This window comes from Colossoma macropomum, unplaced genomic scaffold (assembly GCF_904425465.1).
Source record: "Colossoma macropomum unplaced genomic scaffold, Colossoma_macropomum, whole genome shotgun sequence".
NCBI classification, from domain to species: domain Eukaryota; kingdom Metazoa; phylum Chordata; class Actinopteri; order Characiformes; family Serrasalmidae; genus Colossoma; species Colossoma macropomum.
The window spans coordinates 39075508-39099203 of record NW_023494799.1 but is presented as its reverse complement, the minus strand read 5'-3'; the positions used below and the strand labels follow the sequence as shown (position 1 = coordinate 39099203).

The following is a 23696-nucleotide window of genomic DNA, read 5'->3' as shown; positions in this document are numbered from 1 at the left end:
TCATTAATTAGTATTATCACCCGGTGTGATTTTTTAGCATACATTACTGGCTCCCTGAGCTTGATCAGAAAACCCCTCAGGTAACTAATTTGAGCCACACCCGGGTGCGACTTTCGCACATCGCAACTGTTCATGTGACAGCCTCGGCTCTGCGTGCAGAGTACCTTCATTAGCGCAGCTTAGCCACCGAGGTGTCAGAAAATGCTTTGCCATTAATTACCAGGATGTGCCGAGGGCTTGTATGTAAAACATCCGTGTTCAACCCACTTTTATCTACCTATGAACGACGGTGCTGCCTGTGAATGGCCTGCACAAGTATGCCTTTGTGTCAGGTCCTGCTGAAATCTATGTGATCCTACAGTAGCCTGTAGGGGCACACAGTGCAGAGTGCAGTAGCCTCAACATATGTAAGGAGGAAGGTTGGCAAGTTAGTGATGACTGAAGCAGGATTTGGCACTTGACATCTTCTATCGAGTCCACGGCGGAATTGTGTATAAGAACTGAACTCATCCCGTTGAGCTGTGCCCACAGCAAAGCCTGAGAAAACTACATGTCCTGTGATAATATAGGGGTAAAAAACAACTAACAGTCACTACTAGACTCTCCTCAATGCTAACCTAACCAAAACAGGCCGCTGTTTATGTTCTTAACGTCAGAATTTGTTTGAACAGATCGACAGCATTAACCGTTTCGCTTTCATCCACTTAGCTTAATTTCAAAACCATCACGGCCCTTTGCTGAGGTTGTAGCTATTAGGCCCATTTTTGTGCATCATTAAGTTTTAACATAGGGGTCTGCGAAAGCTTTATTGTTCAAACCGCACATGACTTTATTTAACGTCAGCATTTATTCTGCTTCCTGACAAGAAGTCACATTTCATAACTAATTAAATTGATCCCCCACCCCCCCCGCACCCCCCCCCCACCTCCTCTACTCAACTCTCCAACCAAGCACACTAAATGGAATTATTTGTATCCAAGTGTCAATATATTAAATCAAAGGGGGCTAATGAGTCGGGTCACCGCTTTCTTTTATCTCTGCTCTCACATGTTGGGATCTTCATCAGCTAAAGTCTCTCTCTAAATGGAGGATGAGTGTGGCTCAGGCTCAGCCGCACTGGGCTCAAGCCAAGTGCATTTGATTAGACTGTTATGGCCCTAATCCTGCTAGCAAGAAAGCTAGTGTACAGCATTCTGTAAAAAGCAGGGCAAAAGCACTCACATCCACACAAACACACACACACACACAATCTCCCACACTCATTTCCTTCCTTATTACACTCTATTTGCCTGGCAGACAATGCTAATTGGCAACACATTCTTTTTTAGAGCAGCTTGTTTTCACCATTGTAGATGCATGAATGAGACTTTAGCATAAGAGATCACAAGGGTGCTGAGAGACAACAGAAAACATCTAACAAGAGGCAAATTAGGAGTGTTATCTTTGTTCAATTAGCCACCCCTATATTTATCTAAAAACCCAGGCTAAATAATTCACCATTATATTGCGCCTGGTGAATTTGAGGGAGCTTAATGAAATATTGGATTTAATCGTTGTTCACTGAATTAAAAAGGCAAACCAAATTGCTCGGGGCTAAAGACAAAGCTGTGGTAATTAGCTTCATCTGGAGGGGCTGAATAATAGCACTGTGATATGATTGTAAAGTGAAGACACAACTACGAGGAGAGCTCCGGCGCTAAAGGATCCGTACTGCTTTCTGCCGGAGCCGGCCATTTCGAAAGCCAGGAGCACACAGCTTTCAGAAGCCACCTCACACAAACCCCACTCACCTGAAATATGTCACATGAAGCGAGCCTGTTAGGAAGCTCAGCGAAGAAATAGGAGAAGAATAGCAGCACTATCCTTTTCTCTCTCAGGAAAAGATACACGTATGAAGGCCACAAAGGACTGGGTGTTTAATTAGGCAGCTCTATTGGGCCGAAGCAGACAGGGCTTCTCTTTATTGAACTTCCCCTGTGAATTCTGTCACTGGGCTGTAACACTGGGAGAGGGAGGCAGTACACCATTACGCAATGACCTCAACAGACTCCTGTTATTCCTCCATTTGGGGTTGTGAACTACGGCCTTCAGCGACAAAATGGCCTTTCGAATAATGAACTTTGAAACCTATAATCTACAAATGTTTATTCCTTTGTTTCTTTTTTAATAATTTGGAAAAATGTTTGGACAGGACAGTGTTACCTCTTGAGACCGGAATTTAACACACAAAGTCCAAGTATTTAACATACCGTATACATATTGTGTTTATAGTATTATGTATATATCCACCTATCTATCTATCTATATATATATATTTATATATATACATATATATATATTTATACAATTACACACACTCACACACAATAACAAATATATCTATGAATATGAGATATATCTATACACTATATCTATATATATATTTATTTATTTTATATTTATTTATTTAATTTAATAGAAATATATGTAATAGTGTATATATTGTTCATTTAGTTATACACTTCATAGTTATGTCATATGTATGTCTGTTTTGCACTATTGCTACTTTCTACACTTCGAGTAGATCCTAAGTGCATTTCGTTGCCTTGTACTTGTACTGAGCAATGACAATAAAGTTGAATCTATGTATCTATCTATCTATCTATCTATCTATCTATCTATCTATCTATCTATCTATGTTTTGCAGTACTGCCACCCTTCTTTTATTTAATTTGTAATCAAATCAGCCATTAAGTACAATTTATTCATTTTTCACTTCAGGAAAAAAATCAGAAAACACATTTAAATACACAGAAAATTACACAGAAGCCTCAATAACTAAATATAACATTTTTCTGTATTAAGTGTGTCCACTGTGTGGCATTATCACAGTTTTTAATATAAAGAGATATTTTTTTACACCTCTTAACCTCAGTCTTAGAAACAGGTTGCGTTTTCTGCTTTTCACAATCAAAGTGATCCCAAACACATTCAACGATGCTGAGGTCTGGGCGCTGGGGTGGCCAGTCCATTGCTCTGAGAACACCAGTAGCTTATTACTTTACCTTGCAAATATTCTTCTTTTTTTCTCTATTTCATCTTCTCAGTAATGGCTACACATCCTTTCAGACCCATAACATTGAGTTGTCTTCTCACAGTGGATGGACAGACCGAAAAACCTGTGGATTTTTTTTAAGTTCTGCTTATCTGATGGTGATAGTTTTAATGGTCTACCAGGTCTTGCACGGTTATTAGGAGTCCCATTTTCTCTGTATCTTGAAAAACAAAGAACTTAATGGCTGTTTTGACTGGAAATTAAATAAATAAAAAGTGGTCTCTGACTTCTGCAATGCACTGTAATTCAATTAACACATATACGAAACCATGTGAGGAAAGTGAGAAAACGATCTTTAGGGCTGCTGTGAACTTCACCATAATTTATAACGCACCACATCGATTATGTATGAGTGCCAGGCCAAGAAGCCTGGACTGAGGGCTTTGTATTTCTCAGCTAGTTGTCTGTAAGTGTGTAGAGCTGGGTCTGATTAACCCTTTAGCCTGGCCCCTGCTCACACTGGCTTCCTGTCCCCCTCTCGCCGCTAAACACTGCTCTGAGGGCAGCCTCCCAGTGGGCCGGGGGAAATGGCACACATATGAGAGAGATCAAGCTCACACAAACACACAACACACACACACACTCACGAACCCTTTAACACAGAGACATATGCCTGTCAGTTCACAGGAACAAAGGCATGTCCTGGAGGCCCTCTCCTACGACTGGCCCCACAGTCTGTTAACAATACTTATATACAGAGGCAAACACGCACACACATGCACACACACGCGCACACACACACACACACACACACACACACTATTTCTCAGGTCTGCTTTGGTTCTCTTTATTGCAATCTGTCTGCCACCACTATGGAGGTGGTTAGTTCTGTATAATTAAAATGAATCTTTTATCTGGGGGGCCTGTGTGCAGCTATTATCATTTAACCCTTGGAAGCCCCCTGCTGCTCCCCCACACCATTTAAAACCACATGAGAGGAAACCTTTTCCGCTTTGAAGTGAGCACTGACAACAATTTCTGCTTTAACTATGCGAGCAGTAATCCTAACCCAAGCCGGAATGCAGACACTACCGAGTGAAAGAGACTGCTTGAGTGATGAAAATATTATTGACCTTAAACAGTGGTCATCCGTACCCATGTATTAACTGTGAGAAGTGAGCGATAAAAATAGCATAGTGTTAATTATTGGTAATTATTTCTCACTGGTAGCTTATTGAAACAAGCAATAGGATTCTCGGAAGTCGGAAGTGCAGATTCTGAACTTTGGACTGATAATACAGTCGTGTTCATAAGTACGAGTTATTATTGTACATACGGTTTTGTTTTGCAGGGAAAAAAAAACTAAATTTTTTGCAATTTGTTTGCCGTTTGTTTATATCAAAACAAATGTTTTCTTGTTCATACGGAATGTAAATCTAATGTAAATGTGATACCTTATTTCACTAGTTATGTAATATATTGTCGCTGTTGTGCACAGTGTGTTAAAGCGCCAGGCCTTTTATCTCCATTTTTGCTGCTTTTTACTTTTTGTGTAATTTGAAAACTTTAGTTTACCTCTGAATTGTGTTAAAATGTCATGCTGAATGGACTAAATGTCCAATATGATTAAAAAAAAATTATATTAACTTTCATTACAAGATAAATCTGAATGAATAAAAACAGTGGCTAAAATCATGTTGTTGTACTACTAACTAATGACACCAGAGCTGAGAGGCAAGAGGAGTGCTGGATGGTATAGCTAATATAATATTCATTCATGATGCATTGTCACATTTCCATGATGCACTCTGTCATAGTTTTGCTTTGCAATGTCATGATGTCACCATGCACTGTGGCACCCTTAGTACGTATGCAACTTATGAACAGTAGACAAAAATGACAGTAATAACTCTAAAACAGGCAAACTCAAACTGTCAGTAATGTGAGACAGTTACAAACCAATTTATAGGCTAGAAGCCACAATAATAACACAGAATCACAGTCAGTCAGTGGCCAGGGAGATGATGGGAAATCAAATGCCGGGGGAGCTGTGTGATCCAGCCGCTGCTGCTGGAAGCACAGAGGAGAGAAGAGAGGGAGTGGGTTGGGGGGGGGTGGGTGTCAAAGGGGCTGGGGTGGAGGACACCGGAAGCCAGCCACGTGGAGGTCTCTGCTGGAGGAGAGCAGAGAGGAAGCGGAGCCCCCATGGCTCAGATAAGTAGAAGCAGGCTTGCACAATGCCAGAGTGTGTTAAAGCACCAGGCCTTTTAAAACACAGGATGCGGCAGAAGGGGGAAAACAATGGCCCCCGCGCTGGACAAACACCGGCTCTGTCGGATAACAAGTGCGGCTTATTGAGAAAGTGACTAGCCCTCTGTGTCACTGTCTCAGGTGGGTGGGGTGTGTGTGAAGGGGACCTAATAACCCTCCTATTTGCTGTGATATGAGACGCACGTCAAGTGTCATCGTGGAATTCTTTTCTCAAACACGTCCGAGGCTTCAGCTCATTCTTCGGCACGTGAAGATAAAGTTCACGCTGACCTTTGGTGGAGTCGCTCTCTTCTCCCGATGCAAGGATGTATGTGTGTGTGCCTGTAGTGTGTGTATGTGCCTCCACCTGTGTGTGTTCTCCTATGCGTGTCACCTCGGCTCGCGCCATACCAGCCCCGGCATGCAGGAATGTCTGGTGCTGTGCCAGCTGGAGACTCTCTTCAGGCAGCTTGAGTCTAAAGTCTAAATCAACCTGAGACTAACCAAGCTGGGCTAAGCAGCTACTGTTTGCTGTGCTTCACACACCAGGGCAAAGAGAGAGAGAGACAGAGAGACAGAGAGAGATACTCCTCCAACACCAGGCCCATTCTCTTGTACCCACACAAGCACTTGCAGCAAGTATATATAACTATAATACACACACAGTGAGCAAACACATACCACACATACATGGCCGTGAACCTTATCATGGCAATCAAAGTTGTATTTTTAACCACTTTGTCTTTTTTCTTTCACTTTTTAATCAGTTTTCTGGATGTGTAAATCACTAACTGTACAATTTATTAAATTTATTAAATTATTTTGAGATTATAAAACCTGAAATTTCACTACAGTTAGATTCGATTTAATTATTTTGGTGTGATTCAGAATTCTTTTTTGCATAATGCATACATTTTTTTTATGAATCAGACAAATTTTTGGAGGAACTATTTCTTTTCTGCATAATTTGAGCTGAGCAGCTGCTTTTTGCGTCTTGTGAAAATTCTGTGATTAAAGAATCTATAAAAATGTTCCAAAATTGCTTGGAATAAAATCCCTTACATTAACTTACATTTAAAGTTCAGAACGTTTTTGCCTGCTCCTATAAAGTTTCCATTTTGGAGAGTTGTTTTTCTGGTTTGTTGTGCATGACATAATCAGTTACACATATTTAAAATTAATTAATTCACATCTGAATAACACACTTTGTGTAAAGTCCTTCACTGTCCAACGTTACACTCATTGATAAATCGCTGCTGTAGGGAGAAAACCTCGTATATCCATTTTTGTCGTTTTTCAGTTTTTGACATGATTTGAAAATACCTGCTCCCCTTTACATTGTGTGTAAATTTCATGAAGAAAGGACCAACAGAAACGGCCCAAAATGACCTGGCAAAAAGTCTGGTTCCACTGACTTACATTAAAATAAAGTAGGTTTTTTCCTTCTCCTGTAAAGTTACCATTTTGGAGAAACGAAGTTTTCTTCGGACAAGAGCAAAATGCTATCTTTACAGCACGTTAAGACTAGAAGACTTGTGTGTATAAATGACAAACACAATGACAACTGAATTAAAAAAAGTCTTACAATAACAAACAACATCAAAAACAGCTCTTATGTCTTCAAGGGAATTTTTCACAAGCCTGTGTGTGCATCAGGTCACACTGAGCCATGTGAAAACTTTTAAGGTGATTCATTGCATATAGAAAAATCCTTGCTGAGAAACAAGTGTTTGGCCTGCGACTTCCAGCACTGTTTTATTAACTCATTTCATAGACTGCTGCTCATGTTGGTAACATATGCCATCCATCCGTTCAATCCACTATAATTACTACAGCCATATGACAGAGTCCACTTCTGCTTGAGCTCCAAAATAAGCCTGCTCTCACCGCTATTGGGAGAAATAAAGTAAAAGAAGTGGAACTGTCACGGAGACCGCCTTCGTAAACACCGCACTGGAACCCAGTCCTCTGGTCTTGACTGATGCTGAAGCCAAATGGCTAAGAACAACAAAGCTTTGCTTTAGCGTCTATTTTTGCTCCTCGGTTGAAAGCGAGTGGCTTTACGTGGTCTTATTTGTCCGGCTTTACTTGTCTTACATAAGTAACACATTTTCACTCCCAGATCAAGATTTGACTTTGACATTTGTTTTTAATTGTCCTAAAGCCTCTCCTTCAATCCTTGGCGGCGTGGTTCAGTGTATACTCGAATCGCACGGCGGTAATCCGCTCGCTGGATGGAATTAGTTGCCGTATGAATTTTTTTAACAAGAGGCTTAGACTAAGCGAATAAAGAGAAAGATGTGAGGGAGGGAGGGAAAAGAGGGAAAACCTTGGGTTTGAAGTTCCGATAAGCCCATAACACTGTAATCTAAACATCTGCTATCTTAAAACAAGTGACATTGTAATCCCAAAGGACAAAGACTCAATCTCGTTCGCTCTGTCTGGCTTCTGCGTATAAAATGTGAAAGGATAGAAGGGAGAAGGCAATTTAAAAGTGGCTTGGTTGGACAACGGGCAATTTCAGACCCGATTCTCCCTCTCTTCTCCTTTCCTCTCCTCTCCTCGCTCTCTCTTCTTTTTTTTTCTCCTCATAAAATCACAACGTTCAGAGTCAGTAGGGTATTGGGTTACATCTCTGTTGGATTTATTTGGATCTCAGTCAGTCTGGTTTACAGAATCTGCTGATGTGATCAGTTACATCATCGATAATGGCCCAAAAAGGAAAATACTCTCGAGCGCCAGGTCCCTTCAGAGCCAAAACAGTAGCGCTGTTCTAACGGAGAAGATTGGCTCTCTGTAAAACCAGAGCGTGAACACTGGGGTAAACTGATCCCTCCTTGCTGTTTTACCACTCACCTTTAACTGCTGCTCCACCAAGGCTGGAGAGCTTGTTTGGAGCACTAATTAACTCAAAGCTGTTGTGTATTATGGGCACTGGGCATTTTTTAAGAGCCGCCTCTAATGAAAACAGAGTGCCAGTGGACTGCATTAGCGAGCCTCCTCCTTCTCTTCCCCTAATCATCCTTCTCTTGTCTTCTCTCTCTTCCCGTGGTCTACGACCAGCTACTGCCACTGGAGATGGAAGTTAAAGTGGGTCTGGAGGGGAAGTGAACCATAATGACATGCAGAAAGAGGACAACTGAGCAAAACTGGATATGAGTTCTAAATCCAAATTTTCTTGGTAGCACCCGGTTGTACTGGTGGTTCGAGTTTGACATTCACAGCAACAGATGGTCTCCGTCTCTTTTGTTTTAATTGTGGACATGCAGCGTGGCCAGGGTGGAGGATTGGAGAGGGACTGCACAGCTGCCTGGGACAGCGCTGGACAGATTCTCAACCTAAGCGAGCTGCTCTGGAGGAAGAGAGGCAGAGGAAAGGGAAGAAACCAAAGAGGTTTCACTCCTGACAACAATACATGCCTTCTACTCTCACGATCTCTGACTCGGTATACAGGCAGGGAGTGTGTGAGGGCCCTTCCAGGAGCAGAGAGAAGAATACTTCAAATGCAGAGAGTGGTGAAGAGCAGCAGAAAGACAGTAGGGAGTGCAGGGCCATGCTCTGTCACCCCTTCAGCAGTAGAGGCCGGTGACGGAGAACCCTGTCTCCAGGGAAGTGCACTTGAAAGAGGTTTTACTGTCTTGCTTTAAATCCTGCTGTTGTGCTCCAGGCCATGTAAATCAAACAGGGGTTCGCTTCAACCCGACACGTCCGAGTAGGAAGTGGGTGGAGAACGGTGGGGAGGTGGGGGGAGACCTAAAGTACTGTATGGACCGTTCCAGAATTCTCCAAAGCCTCTCAAGGTTGGGGGAGGCAAGTTCTTCACCATGTGAGGGGGGGGATGCCTCTGGCTTTCATTTGAAGGGACTCAAGCCTTGAGCTTTGAAGTGCAAGTCAAACGCAAAGAGAGATATAACCCAAACTACCTTAACCAGTCTTGACCTCCATCTAGAAGCCCCGTCGCGGAGTGAAATAAAGTGAAGGATGTGAAATGTGAAGGATGAGTGTGTAAGCAGAGGGGACAAATAAGTGCAAGGACTGACTGGCAACATAGTGCTTAACGTGTTAGCATGGGTGGGAGAGCGGGAGGGATTTAGAAAGGGGTGGAGTGAAGAAATTGTGGGGTGGGGAAAGCAGTACCTGTCTCCACTGGGCAGAGAGAGAGAGAGAGAGAGAGAGAAGGAGGAAGAGGAGGAGAGCTTCTCCTGGCACGGTTAACACCCGGTGCCCTTGGCTTTCATGTGTACCGCGTGTGTGTGAAGACCTTGACCGCTGCCACCGACCAGCTTGTGCATGTCCAGCGCTCAGACTGGGTGGTCTGCTAACCTTGCTCAATGGAACACCACGTACCACACACAGCACAGCCCATCATGCACACACACACACACACACACGTTGGCACCCTCATTCTTCTTCTTCTCCTCCACCCCCTGCTGCTTCCCTTCTTTCTTCGCAAATATGTCATGTTTATTTATGCTGCCCTTGTTAACGTTCTCTTCTTTTGCTCCTCATGTGAATTCTCCAGCCCCACTTCAGATTTTATTCCCTACATTTTCCATAATTCGTTAACGGAAGAAAAAAAAGAGGAACAACCCACTTTGAGGCAAGAAAACACGCTCAAACATACACTTTATGTATTTTGAAACCAATCCAATTCAATCTTTTTTTTAAGGCCAGGGTAAACTTCGGATGAACCAACTCTGAAGTAGACCTTTAAAGTGAAATCTGCGAAAGATCACTCAAACTGACTTAATGTTCGCAGTAAATATTTGGGAAAGGTGTAATTTGTGTGTCAACATTAGGGTTTTTCTCAAACAGTCCACAGTCTTAGAGTTAACATTCAAGCATTGTCGGACTGATATGATTTTTCCACTAATGAACAATCGCCAGACCAGCAGGAGCAGCGGAGGTGTTGTCAGTAGTTCTTGCCACGTCACTGTACTGAGCCTAGTGTAATTGCAGAGGTGGCTTTTGTGGCCCCAAAACCTCTAAGCACTTCTCCAAAAAAAGCAAGAGTTAAAACACACAGCTAACTCACCTTCTCTCATTCTTTCTCTGTCATTTTATTCATTAATTAGCGCATGCTAATTATTCTCCATTTATAGCCACTCCCCTTGTCAGTGGCTAACTACAGAGTAACCTGAATGATGACTGCAATGGGGAAAAGAGCGAGAAACAGAGAGAACGAGACTTGACGCAACTTAAGTCAATCGAAGGGTGGAGGAAGTCAAAAAGACAGCCATCAGAGGTTTAAGTGAGCAAAACATCCATCTCTTCCCTTTGAAACATTTGGCTATAGATGACAATAATAATAATAATAATAATATGCACTCATGAACATATATAGAGTCAAGGAGCTGGAGCACTGACCTGAATCTGCTGTTGAAGGAGATTGATTTTGTGCTGCTGCTGAAGTAGTTGCTGCTGCTGCCTGGCGATCTGGGAAAGGGGACAGAGGCATTTTTGGATTATTGATCCTTTGAAGCAAAGTTCAGAATATTTGGCTTGGATGCTTTGATATCTTTGAGGCTCAAACAGGTGAGTAGAATTGAATGGAGAACAAGCATGATCATCCCTTACTTTAAGGGGCTATAATGTCTGACAGTGAATCCTTTCCTTACCAAACCTAGTCCTGATAAGGACGCCACAGACGGTGCAGAGAACAGGCACAAATTACCTAGCTATGGTGGGCTGGCAGAGAGTTTGAATGGTGTGTTTATGCAACAGGGGAGGGGCCTCTAGTGTACCCACTCCCCAAGGGATCATCCCCTCTCTCTCCCTTTCTCTCCCTTCCTCTGTCTCTCCCCCTCTAAATTCCCCGTGAGCCTCTGCGCCTCAGTGAGCCTGACAGCCTAGTTTTAAGTGTCATTTAATTTTCATTTTCAAATATAATTACAAAGTGTTCACTGTAAGATATCACTCGTCTGCAAATGTGTCAGGATTAATTTGTGCCGGCTCCTTCACGAGTGTCAACAGTTAATTACTGTGTCGTGTCTGAATGGCTAAATGACATTCTAACTTCAGGCGGGTAGCCTCCTCCCTCCCTCAACCCCCACCCCCCCCCACCCCACCCCTTCTCTCCCTACTCGCCTCCCATCCCCACACCCCACCCCCATTTTCTTCGCCATTAAAAAGGAAACATCCTCTTATACATCCTCAGCTAACATAACAGTAAATATAATCCTAATATAGGGAAATCATATAAGTATACAATCGGTTCCTATAAACCTTCGGTACAAGCTGAGCTTTAAGACATTAACAGAGAGCGTTCATATCTAAAAATGAGACCAACCATCCAAGATGCATGCAGATGATTTGACATTAAGACATGCCTATTAATCTACATAATGTATTGAACAGCATTCTGTGGGTTAATAATAATAATAACTATTAAAAAAAAAAAAATGGATGAACCCTTCCCTTGATGCTCCCTGTCATTAAAGCAGTTCATGAGCTGTGTTAATCTGCTGATTTCTCCAATATGCCTCATTTGCCTGATTTGTGCCTCTGATTTCATGCTAAGATTGATCTAATAGGGATGCTTTACAGCTTCCACATTTTATAAAACATACAGCATAAATTATACATTCTTCTCCATCACCCAGCTCTTTTTCCTGGTTCAGCTGAAGTGAGGTGAAGGCCACACAGAAGGTCATATATAGGTTGTATTATGACAGAATAATACTATTTTAACTTGAGCTCCTCATTCTGAAAGGGAGGTAATTAAATTTTTTTACTCTGAATATTCTGAAGTGACTCTTCCGTTGAATGAGTCCAGGTTGCAGTAAATTGGTGAGGCACTGCAAATAACATTGTGAAAAGATATGGAATTAAAGGACAGAAAAAGCTAAAGAGGCACAGAATGCATACAGCACAGAACGTACAGAGTGGGGGTTAGTAAGCTCTGAGAAAGAAAGACGGCTCACTTGTTCCTGCTGCTGCCGAGCCAGCTCCATTTGCTGCCGCTGTTTCTCCATCTGCGAGGCTGCCAGTTTCTTCTGCTCGTCGTGGGCAGCCAGCAGCTGCTCTCTCAGGCTGATCAGCTGGGTGATCATGGTGGAAAGCTGCCTCTCCTTCTCAGCCAGACTCTCCGGAGTACCTGCGGTTGACAACAAGAGAACACTACCGATCAGTCTCACGTTGTCATTCACTCATCAGACTCATCTATGTCCACTGGCTCAAAGTCATGCAAACACTATCATATGGATGTAAAACTAGAAGAGACTGGCCAGTCCTCAAATCAGTGGCCTTGACCTCATATAGTCACTCAGAAACGAAAGGCAGATGGAGTCTGGAGGACATTTATAACTCAAGTTCCTTCAGAATATCACGCTCTTAGAAACAAGCCAGCAAACAAAGCGCTGGAAAACAAGCCTCGTCAAATGATCCGTGTGGCTGTGGCTTCCTGAAGCTATAAAAAGCATCTTAAAGGACTTGTGCTCCAGCCACCTCCTCAAGAAGCTCCTGGGAACAGCGTGTTAACGGCAGGAGAAGACCAAAGAGCCAGTGAATGCTGACCACTCCAAGCTCTCCAACTGGAGAGAATGGATGAAACTCTAGCTCCCTTGGAGCTGGGGAGGGGATTACAGAAGCTGAGCCTTGCGGAAAGAGTGGAAAGGCTTCATTAAGGTGCCAGCTTCTTGGCGACAGCAATGGAGGAAAGGAATTGTTCCTGTTAGACAAGGGGTGATGGTGCAAGACGGGTGAAGGTGGCAGATTAGTGACAGACAATGTGAGGCAAGTGTGTGTGTGTGTGTGTTTGGGGAAAGGTGCTGCCAGGGCAATATAATGACTGCTCTCAATTCTCATTAAGGGCGTTGCAGACACAAACACCTCTGTTGGGTTGAACCTCCACCTAACAGGGTCACCGTCACCTCTGCATTATCTCATTATCTCTATCACTCTCACTCGAACACCAAACAGAGTCATTACTAAGTATACAATCATAGGAAACAATAACAGTGTCAGGTATACACGCACACGTGTTTGTGCTGCGAGTGCGTATGAGTGCAGAAGCTTTTTCCCCAGTGCCTCTCTCTCTCTCTGCATCTGAAAGCTGAGGCAGATTCGCTGTACCTCTAGCTAATCAATGCTAAGTGATCCATTCATTGACTTACACAGGGGCCATAATTGCCCGTGAGAGGCTGGACAGTAACTCACTTTCTACTGGGGAGCTCTTTCTCTCTCTCTCTCTCTCTAGTGCACTTTTTCTCTTCTGGGTGACATGCTGCTGTTTGCGCACATTCAGGGGGAAACAGAAAGATAAAGAACGATACGAGAGAGAGGGAGATGGCGGGGGTTATGGTACAGTACAGTACAGTACAGCTGGCTCGTGGCCAAGCCAGTGTTAAATTCTTTCCTGGGTGTCTTCCGGTATTCTGCTGGCCACATCTGTCTTGAGTTTCTCCGGGGGGCTCCCTGGGGCCCGCTCCAGTTCAACTATTTTAATTTGACTAAACACCTGATTTATTTTATCTCTCCGATGAGGACGGCCGTTTGTCTTAATAGGGCCTGTCAACCTCCAACCCCCATTCAGAGCAGTTCACTGGCAAGGACTCGAGCCGGCGCTGCAATGAAGGAGACAGAGAAGAAGCAATTCTCCATTTATCCTTGCTCCAGAAAAAAAGTCCCCTAAAAAGCGCCCATTCACGGAGGCTGCATGTGGTTTCAACGGGACTGAACTGACTTCTTATTCAGCGCACTACACTTGTCATGAATAGCTTATCTGTAAAATTGATACATTCGGCCACCGATTTTATTAATCTCTGGCTCGAGCTGTGAAGGGCCACATTTAGCGGTGCGCCACTGTCAGGGAAGGCTACTGACCCCTTCTACCCCCCACCCCAAACACAGACGCGTGTGCCTCGGCGGCTGTGTCCACAGAGAACAGACAGGGAAATGGAGTGAGAGAGCGGTTCCATGTCAGAGAGCACGACCCTACACCTCTACGCCTCTCCTCTAACCCCACTTCCTCCACCTCTGCAGTTTCTCAAAGGCTCTGCATGGCGCTGGTTGGTTGTGGAGGGGGCAAACATCTGGACTCAGTACTGACCACTCAGGAGTCCTCTTCACTCAGCTCTCACTCAATCAAGCCCCCTCGTCAGTGCTCTCTGCCTATGGCTACACATTGCGCATGAATTCTGAGTCCTCACTAAATCCAGCTTCAGAAAAATGAAAAGACATAGTTGTCCTTTGCACTAGACATTCCTTAAAAAGCATCTGTTTGTGGCCCCACATTTCAATTCCTCACCCTTATAACTTCAAATCTTAACTAAATACATAACATAACTACATATCAGTTTCGAAGTAGTTACTGAAAATGATATATTGAACCTAAATTAAATATCACACTAAGGCGATTATTGCCAACAATAAGTAAACAAAAACATACAACTGCAATGTATTTTATTTATATAACAAAATATATTTATCCATTTGAATTAAGTAAATTCAGTTGTTTCAGAATAATATAACTGAATAAGTCTGCAGTTTAAGGGCTCAAATGTCCCTTTTATCTGTGATCATCTTTGATTTGAGATCGGTTTTGCATGACTGACCCCTTTATGAAAATATATACTCACCCGGGGGTGTGTACTTGCATGTATGGATAAGTGCACACGTGTGTTACAGTGAGCGTGTATTGTTCAGTGGCTAGAGTGAGAGAGAAAGAGAGAGAGAGGTGGGCTCGTAAGGGTCCGGCACAGGGGCCATGTGTGGGGAGTGCTGCTTTGCCCAAACACTAGGAGCATACTAACAGAGCCTCCATTGTTTCTCTCTCTGGCTCAATTGTACAGAGCTGAGGCTGCCCCCCGTCCTTGCTCCTGCACTACCAAAATGGCAACTGTCAACTGCCCCCCCCACCCCACCCCCAGTCTCTGCATTCTGCTCTCCTCGAGTTTCTATTCGCTCCAATCTCCATTCTCATACTTTTGGGCCGGTGACGTTACTAAAAGTCCTTGTTTTTGGAAGCCACTCCCCCGAGAAGAGAACACAAACCAGAGCACATGCATACAGATATAAACTGAAACACAAATACGTTGGAAGTGGCCATGGAGCAAATCTGAGCTACAGAGCAAATCCCCAGTATAAACGAACAGGCTGCACTTGGAGCCTTCCCTTTAATAATTTAGCGTGGCACACCATATGTTTTTTGTTGCCTCGCATTCGAGTGTTAAGAATCCTTTTCTTCCTGCGCTGAATTATGGATTACTTTTAAAATGCCAATAAAAGTTTTATTGGACAGGACAGCATGGGGAGGACGTGGTCTGGGTCAGCCTGTGGACTGCTGACAAAGAGGCTGGCAGTGCATATTGCATGGCTCTTAACAGCAGTGGGTCTGGACTTTCTTGTAAAGGTGTCTCCTCCTATCATCATTGCTGAAGGAGACAGTCTGGTCAGGATGCCTCCTTGGTTAAATACAGTGTGTCGGCAGGACTCGAGTAATGACTTGTGGCAGGTTAAGGGGCACTCGGGTTGACTAACATGCACATGCCCGGGAGGGTGCGAGCACAGAGGAGACAACAAAGTATGCAAGAGAGAGAGATGAACTCCTGTTTAGTTCATTCTAGAAAAGAAGCCTGTACTATATTAAATTTGGAGGAGACTTGCAGCCAAAGTGCATTTTATTATTGATACTGTCTTAGCCAATAATCAATTCATTCTGTCTGACATTCCTTTTTGAATGGTCTCCTAAGTGTTTGCCATCTGATTTTTTTAGAATTAAGACAGAACATAGCACTGTTATGCACCTACATAGCTAATGTTAGTACTATCAACAACTGATTAAGGCCACTATAACTACACTGTAAAAAAATGGCAAAATGTCTGCTAACAGTGGTGCTGTTAAATTACAGTCAAAGTATGTTTTCTCATTGAAGGTAAAAATCTGTAAAATTACAGATACTAGTTACTGTAGTTACTCTGCCATACAGTAGTTCCATTAACTATAACAGCAACCATTAAAATAAATGCAAATATCTGTGAAATAAAGGTGATGTTTAGTTTTTGTGAATTTATACTGTTTCTGTAAACAACAGCAGTGTTACAATACGGTGTTTGTTTATTTACATATATTTCATATTTTTAAAAAAATGGTATTGACCATTAAACTGTCCAGTACTAGGATAACCTAGTGATTGTCTCCGAGCTAATGGTAAAGCTTCAGCCTTATGTCCCTCAAGCACACCATATGCACAGGGGTATGTTAAATTGTTATGGTTTCTAAGATTGAACTTGTCTCTTATTGCTAAATATATAAAAAATAATGCTAAATGTTGATGTTAAATGCTAAAGTTAAATATTTGTTAATTTTGCAAATGTTAATTGACAAAAATAAATGCATTAATAGATTTACATTTTTGATCAGATTCCAGGGGCATGATGAAAAAAAAAAATCCCACATGAATATACATGCAGACCAATACTGTAGAACTATTGTTCACACGCTAGGAGTTCTGAGAAAAAGACCCAACGTGCCTGATTGGGACGGTCACCTTATTCTGCATCCTAGCCTTCTTCCCAAACCAAGAGCAGAAGACGTCTCTACACGATGAATGACGGAGGCCCAAAACAACAGGGACCACAGTGAGTGAGTGAGTGAAAGGGGGGGCTGTCGAAAAGAGGGCCCAGAGGATAAAAGACACTTTGTAGGGGTGCGATTTGTTCTGTCCAACAACTATTCTCCCAACCCCGGCAACCCCACACCCCTCCCGCACCCTTCTAATCAAGCAGCCCCTAATTTGAGTTCCAAGTCCTGCAGCAGGAAAAGAGAAGGCAGCTTGTAACTTTGAAGGGTCCCAAGTGAATGAGACAGATAAAAGCTTCAGGCACACACAAGAAAGAAAGAATGAGGAGAGAGAAGAAAAAAAAAAGAGAGAGAGAAAAGGGGCGAAAAAGGAAAAGAATCACAAGGCTCCCTATTCTCTTCCCAGCCTTTGGTTAGGACAGCTGAGCCATTATGACTAAATGTGAATGACTTTTTTTCCCCTTAAACGTCCCAACACTGGAATTTCTTTGTCTCTCCATCAGTCGGCTATTGTGGATGCTCCCATATGCTGCGAGCCCGTCCTAAGTAAATTAGGAGGCCTGTAAAAGCGGCAATTGTGCCGGGGCCGGGCCTGGACACAGACTGCACATAGCTGGCATGCCTGACGTGGCTGGAGGCTCAGTGCTGGGCTCCTACACATGAGAAAAAGGTGTAACCAGCCCTGTTATGCAAAACACATACGCTAATGGTTTTCAGCCCTGCCATATACACACACTCTCATTTTGATTTAGTGCCTACATATGGAATGACAGCCCAAGGAAAAGTCCTTGTGATCATGTGGTTTTGGATCTTGTACTGTATGAAAAGGCTTACAAATAAAAATATATTAAATGACTTTAAAATACCTATTACTTTTTTTCCTCTCTATATACAGCTCTGTTAATGATAATGTATGAAAATATCCCATGAGCAGTGAAATAACTGTTTTATTTGCAGACTGAAAAAAAAGCACAGACACAATTTACTCGCAAACAAATTTAGCAAAAGGACAAAGGGTTACCAAAACGAATGCCAAGCAGTCTAAGTATTTGCCCGTGCCATCCAAAAATGGATAATGGGTCATTCTACAGAAACGTCCATTTTTGTGTCCCTAGCGTTTACAGATATATTACACTTAAAAACATGTTAGGGTTACAATTTATTTATATTTTAAAATAAAACAATAAGTTATTCTAACAATGATACCTTCTTGAGCCTCAATTTAGCAACATTGGTTTTTAAATCAATCATATAGAATTCCAAGCACCACAGAAGAGCTCGTCCCCACAGTCATGTGTAAAGGCTGAGGCCATATTTTGAAGAAAAAAATCTTTCTGCAATTTTAACTGCAATAATCTGTACATGACTATGGAATATATAAATTAAATGACATAAAGTAAAGAAATACCAAATAAATATTATAAAATATATAATGAATGTTGTGGTCCCCAGGAGTTGTGTCACCGGTGTTACCGCGTAACAAAAAATCTCTTATTTTGAAATAAAAGTCACACTGATGACATCACTTGACTTCCTTTTACCTATTTTCTGAGGATCTATGAAGAAAAGCACATGGTGAGTCCACTGTGTCTTTCAGTTATCAGAGATTTTCTCATTCAGCTCATGATTTCATATGAAGCTTTTAGCTGAAGTCACTGGTGTGACCGACTTTATTCTTAGGTAATTATGAAAAAATAGAATACAAATGGATTAAATTGCATATTTTAGTGGATATTCCATGATTGACGACATGTGGTTTGATGCTCTGTAGCAGTTATTTTGTAAAATGCATTTTTCATTAAAAATGTCTCTGGTGTTCCCTTTATTATGTGTAACACCAGTGAGGATCAGTAACACCAGTGACTCCTATGGAGAGATAGAACAGTGGACACTTCGGTAGAATGACCCGAATACAGTCAGGCAGTTCACTGAAATCTGAAACCTAAACAGTTATCAGAACTGGATTTAGCACTAAAAGTCTGGAAAAATCGTACTGCCCATGTCATTTAGCACATACACGTATACACACCCTCAGGCTGTTGAATGGCCATTGCTTTTTTGAGCGATACGGCACTAAAAGTGCTTCCTTTGCCCCTGAATTGAGACAATATGAGCAACAGCTGTTTTACCTGGCCGAGTGCCCCCACACAATGATATAAACCCCACTAATCCTGCCAATAAAGCTTCATTAACAAGCATGAGCAAGGACGTGCTAGAACGTCAGCATATGGCAGACCCAAGTCATCATATCAGAAAAACCTTTCAGGACTACGCGAAAATTTAACGGCCTCGTCCGAGCTTTACAGTTCTGTCCACCTTTTTCTAATCTAGCCACAAACAAGACAGTGTAGGCTGAGCACTTAAGCGCAATTAGCTGTGTTTGCCAATGTTAATGAGGCTGTGTGCTAGCATGGTTGGCTAAGTGTGTGGGTGTCCTTGTGTATGCCGTAGGAGACGAGCTGGGATACTATGACACACTCGCTACTGGAATCACATCGCACCACACATGCTTCCACGCTCACTTTCCTTTAAGTCTTAGAAGAGTTTTTACTTTTGTTTTGCCATAATATTCAAATGTAATTATAAAATTACACATTTATCTATTCTACTTCAACAGTATTGAGGCTGCACTTCTGATTATTTTCTGCTTGTTGTTATGTCAAGAAATACCAACATGGCAAAAATGTGACACAACATCTTTGGACACAACAACATCTTTCCATCAAATTCAAATCATAACAAAACGTGTCCTATTCTACTGACAATCGCTGAATGTGGTATTGATTGAAAGTCTGGAATCTGTACATCTGACAGATTTTCTACACTTGTTTCAACAAGCTAAGAGTAAGAAATATTTAATATCAAATTACACCATGTTTTTTTTTTTTAGCAGCGGTGAAAAATGCAACTTCACACGCACTCCTGACTGACACCAAAAGTCAACAAAGTGGGTCTTAAACTGAGCCGCAATTCATGTTTCTGACATTCATGGTGTGCTTTAATAGCTGCAGACAACCTACTGACAGCGGCTTGTACACAAACGTAATTAAGCTAATTCTGGAGCCCATTCACAACCCCCACCCCCGACTCCATACAAACATCTTCATTACAGAACTCCACTCCAGTAACAGCCCAGCCTGAACTCCTGAATATCTCTAACACTGATTTAGCATGTTACAGAATCACCCTGATGAGATAAATCCTTTTTTTGTCATGTTTCGTGGTCAGACGGGCTGGAAAAGCCTTGAACAGAGAACTTGGGCTACTTTTAAAATCGCTAATTCATCTCTTACGAGAACGCCTTGACCCCTTCCTGCTTTTATCAGAGAGCCAATGAGAGGCTCTGGTTGGAGACAACAAGCAGAACTGGCCACTATTCAAGGCCTTGCTCTTCTTGTAAAACTTTCTGGACAGTGACTGGAAGAATCAGTCATGTGGTTTTGTCTGGCTGCCTCCACCTTGATGATTCCGTACTTCAGTCCAAAACAGTCGGATGAATAGTAGATGTGTTTTATATTTTCACTGCCCTCACATCTCTGGATGGGTCATTTCAGAGGCGAAGAAAAATATGTTCTTGCATTTTACACAATGTAAAGGGCAGCTTTTTTTAAATAGGTTAAAAAAAATAAGTTATTAAGTCCAATGACAGCAACAATATATCTGGAAATAATAACAATGTGGGTTCCTTAGCCAGGTGGACGTCTTTCAATTTTGTGGCCCTGAAGCATGGGCTGAAACTCGAGGCCAAACTGGTACTGCGGTAGTCGGAAATCCAGCGTGATATGTCCTAAAGCACTCGGCTCCAGTCCTGCCAGAGTTTAACCACTGCCACACGCCTGCGAATGTAACTTTAGCTCTGTGACCCATTCTGACAAACACCACCTCTCACTGCACTGGAGCATACCGGGTTAAAACGAACATTTGTTCGGGGATCGGCTCATACAAAGATACGCTTCTAATGTGCAGATTATTAAGCTATTGAGTTTCACCACCTCAGAGAAATAAGAGACCAGGCAGACATGGTATATATAACTAGCGCGTGGCATTTTGGATGTGCTTAATAAATGAAAATATTTGCCTAGTAAGAGCGCTTAAGCATGTGCGCTGTGGTCCAGTGTCCATTGGAGTGATTTTCCTCTGGCCAGAACAGTCTGAGTGTGTGTGTGTGTGTGTGTGTGTGTGTGTGCATGGCTGCCACCGAGGCCGTCTCCCTCACCGCACTCCTGTTTGCAAGGGCTTTCAGTAACACCATGTGAGAGGAGCGGGAGAAGCAGAAAACAAGGTGTGCCTTTCTGCCGTCCCACCGCCACAAGCTAAATTCCTCAATTCATTAGGAGAGCAACGGAGCACAGCTCACCCCGCATTCATCTCACAAATGTGGCCCAAAGAATAATAATTTACTGTAGCTCATATTTCACTTGGGTACATAAGGGCAAACAGTTTGCCTATTGAGGCATTAGGGGGGAGAAAAATGCAAAGCGTGGCACTTCTGAATTGGGGAAATGGAGGAATATTTCAGAGTGGCTGAAGGGTGGAGGTGGTTTCCTCTCTCTCTCTCTCTCTTTTTTTTCTCTCCCCCTCCTTCTCTCTCTCCCTTTCTCCCTCGATCTCTCGTCCTTAGGAACAATGCCTTTGGATAACAAAGGATTTGGCCAAGGATAACGTTTCCTAATCTGCCTAATAAGCCCAGTATGTTAGGGATCAAATATCAGCCCATGCTCCAGGAAAACTTTTTTCCACACTGTTTTAAATCCTCAATTGATCAGATTTTCCTGTATGTCTACATTCTCTATGAAAAATAATGATAGTCTGAACTTTCCGTAATATACCTGAATATAACTTTCACTTAAACATAAGTCAATAAGCATTATCAGTGGTGCACTCTTAAAATCTGATTTCATCACAAACTGCCCTCATATGATCTAGCAAGGAGAAAAAAATTCACATCATGAATGTGTTTACAGATACAGTGTCATATCTGTTGGCACAGGTTTTGTCGTTACTGGGGCAATTAGGAATAAAGGCAAACGGTAAATTGAATAATCGTGTTTTCAAGCAAATCCAGCTGTCAGAACAATCACAGCTCTGTGCACTCACAGTGTACCTTCTGTCCGGACAAGACTTAGTCAGACACGAATCAAAATCGGGCTCAGCTTCAGCGTTCTCTCTCTCCTTCTCGCTACCCTCTACTCTTAAAGAGCTTCTACTTATCTGCTGGCCACAGAGAGGCTGTGAAGATCTCTCCGCTGTTGTGTAAAGGCTGTTAGAAAATCGATCAGAAAACGCCTCTCACTTCTTGTGTTGTGTGATGGGCTCATTTCTTGCATTGTAGCTAATCGAAGAAGCCCATTTTGTAAGCTCTCACTTTTGTTTTTCTGAATTCTTTCAGTGAGTGAAGGCGGTCTATGTTAAAGTCACGTAAGGATCCCACGGAAATATGGATTCTTTGAATGACAAGGACATGGTGCGCTCAAGACAACTGAAGTTAAACAACCCTGCGAGAGAGTGGAATTCAGAAGCTCAGAGACGACTAATTAAAGAGATTAAAACAAAAGAGATCTCACTGCCATAAAGCTTCCATCAAATACATTCAAAATACCACTCGAATTTTCAGCAGAGTCTTTTTCTTTTTTGTTCTCCAGTGCTAAGTAGGTGGAATGGTGACTATGATAAGAAATGAAGAATGTGGTTAAACAACACGTAACATAAATTAGACTTTTACTACAGCATCAAGGATCCAGGCGTCTAGAGTTACTGCTGTCCTGTTGCTGTATTATTTCAATGCAACTGCATATTTACTTGTAATGCCAATGAGCTTATGATAATTTTGGTATAATTACAGCAACTTTTAGTCTTGATAGGGCAGTGTCTCTCATTACTCCACAATACTGGAAGCGAATTGCGTAGTACCGTACAGGACAGTACCCCTCTTCCCCTCCTCTCTGCACCTCTCAGAGTGTGCCAACAAGCCATGTTGGGCTGTGCTGTGGCTTGGCCTCTCTCCAGACAGCCTGCCTCTCCTGCTCTGTGGTTTTGTTCAGCAGATCGCGGCTCCTCTCCTCACCGTTCCTCCTGACTGACAGCAAAGTTCAGGTATGAAAACAAACACATCGCTCAGGCAGCGGCCTGCGGGAAAGGGATACATGGCCTGCTCTGCTTTGCGCCCTCACTCTATCCCTGCTACAACCTGGACAGGCTTAGAAGTAACACAAGAGGAAATACTTCTAAGCTGACTGGAGAGTCTAGCAGAACTGCTTGATGTTTCAAATCATGTCTTAAACCACCTTCAGAACGTGTATTCGATTTTATTTAAAAACTTGTTGACTATGAAAAACACTATCTTTCAGCATCCATTGCATGTATTTCTTCTGCACCGTTCCATGTGACCAGTCACAAACCCAGAAAAACTAGCTGCTGTCATAATTTTGTTTACTTGTTTGGGAGATCATGTTGAGAGAGAGCGAGTGCCGACTTGCTCTGGTTTAAGAACGCACAGCATAGCTAACTGTTCTCCTCTCTCTTATTTCACCTGGGTCATTGTACCTTTGTTCCTGAAGGGTTTCCGGGGGAGTTCTCCCACCAATAGGACTTCCTCCATTGTTGAAGCAACAGGCAGAATTGTCCTGGTGCCTCAACAGGCTAAAAAAACAAACAGCCACATCTCCACAGAGCTCATGCTTAACAGCTCTCACTAAAGGTGGAGCTGCCTTTCTAAAAGGCAAAAATAAAGTACAGATTTTTTCCTCCCGTGCGGCAGAAATTCATATCTCGCTCATTTATCGTCAAAACATCAAAAGCAAGTCCTTTTTTTTTCCCCCTGTGATGAAGAGACAATGGGACGAACAATGAGCTCCAGGCAGAATGTGCAGTCCCATTGGCTACGGGCCGAAT

General features: G+C 42.6%; 1 protein-coding gene across 6 annotated transcripts in view; it reads right to left on the bottom strand.

Annotated features, from left to right (window-relative positions):
* The window catches only part of sox6 (SRY-box transcription factor 6), a 163359-nt gene that overhangs the window by 54059 nt on the left and 85604 nt on the right, over window positions 1-23696 (bottom strand). For all 6 annotated transcript variants that reach the window (XM_036587021.1, XM_036587022.1, XM_036587024.1 and 3 more), the window contains 2 exons: window positions 12208-12380; window positions 10652-10720 (listed from right to left, as the gene is read on the bottom strand). In XM_036587021.1, the coding sequence (XP_036442914.1) occupies window positions 10652-10720; window positions 12208-12380 (242 nt within the window). The remainder of the gene's footprint in view (window positions 1-10651; window positions 10721-12207; window positions 12381-23696) is intronic.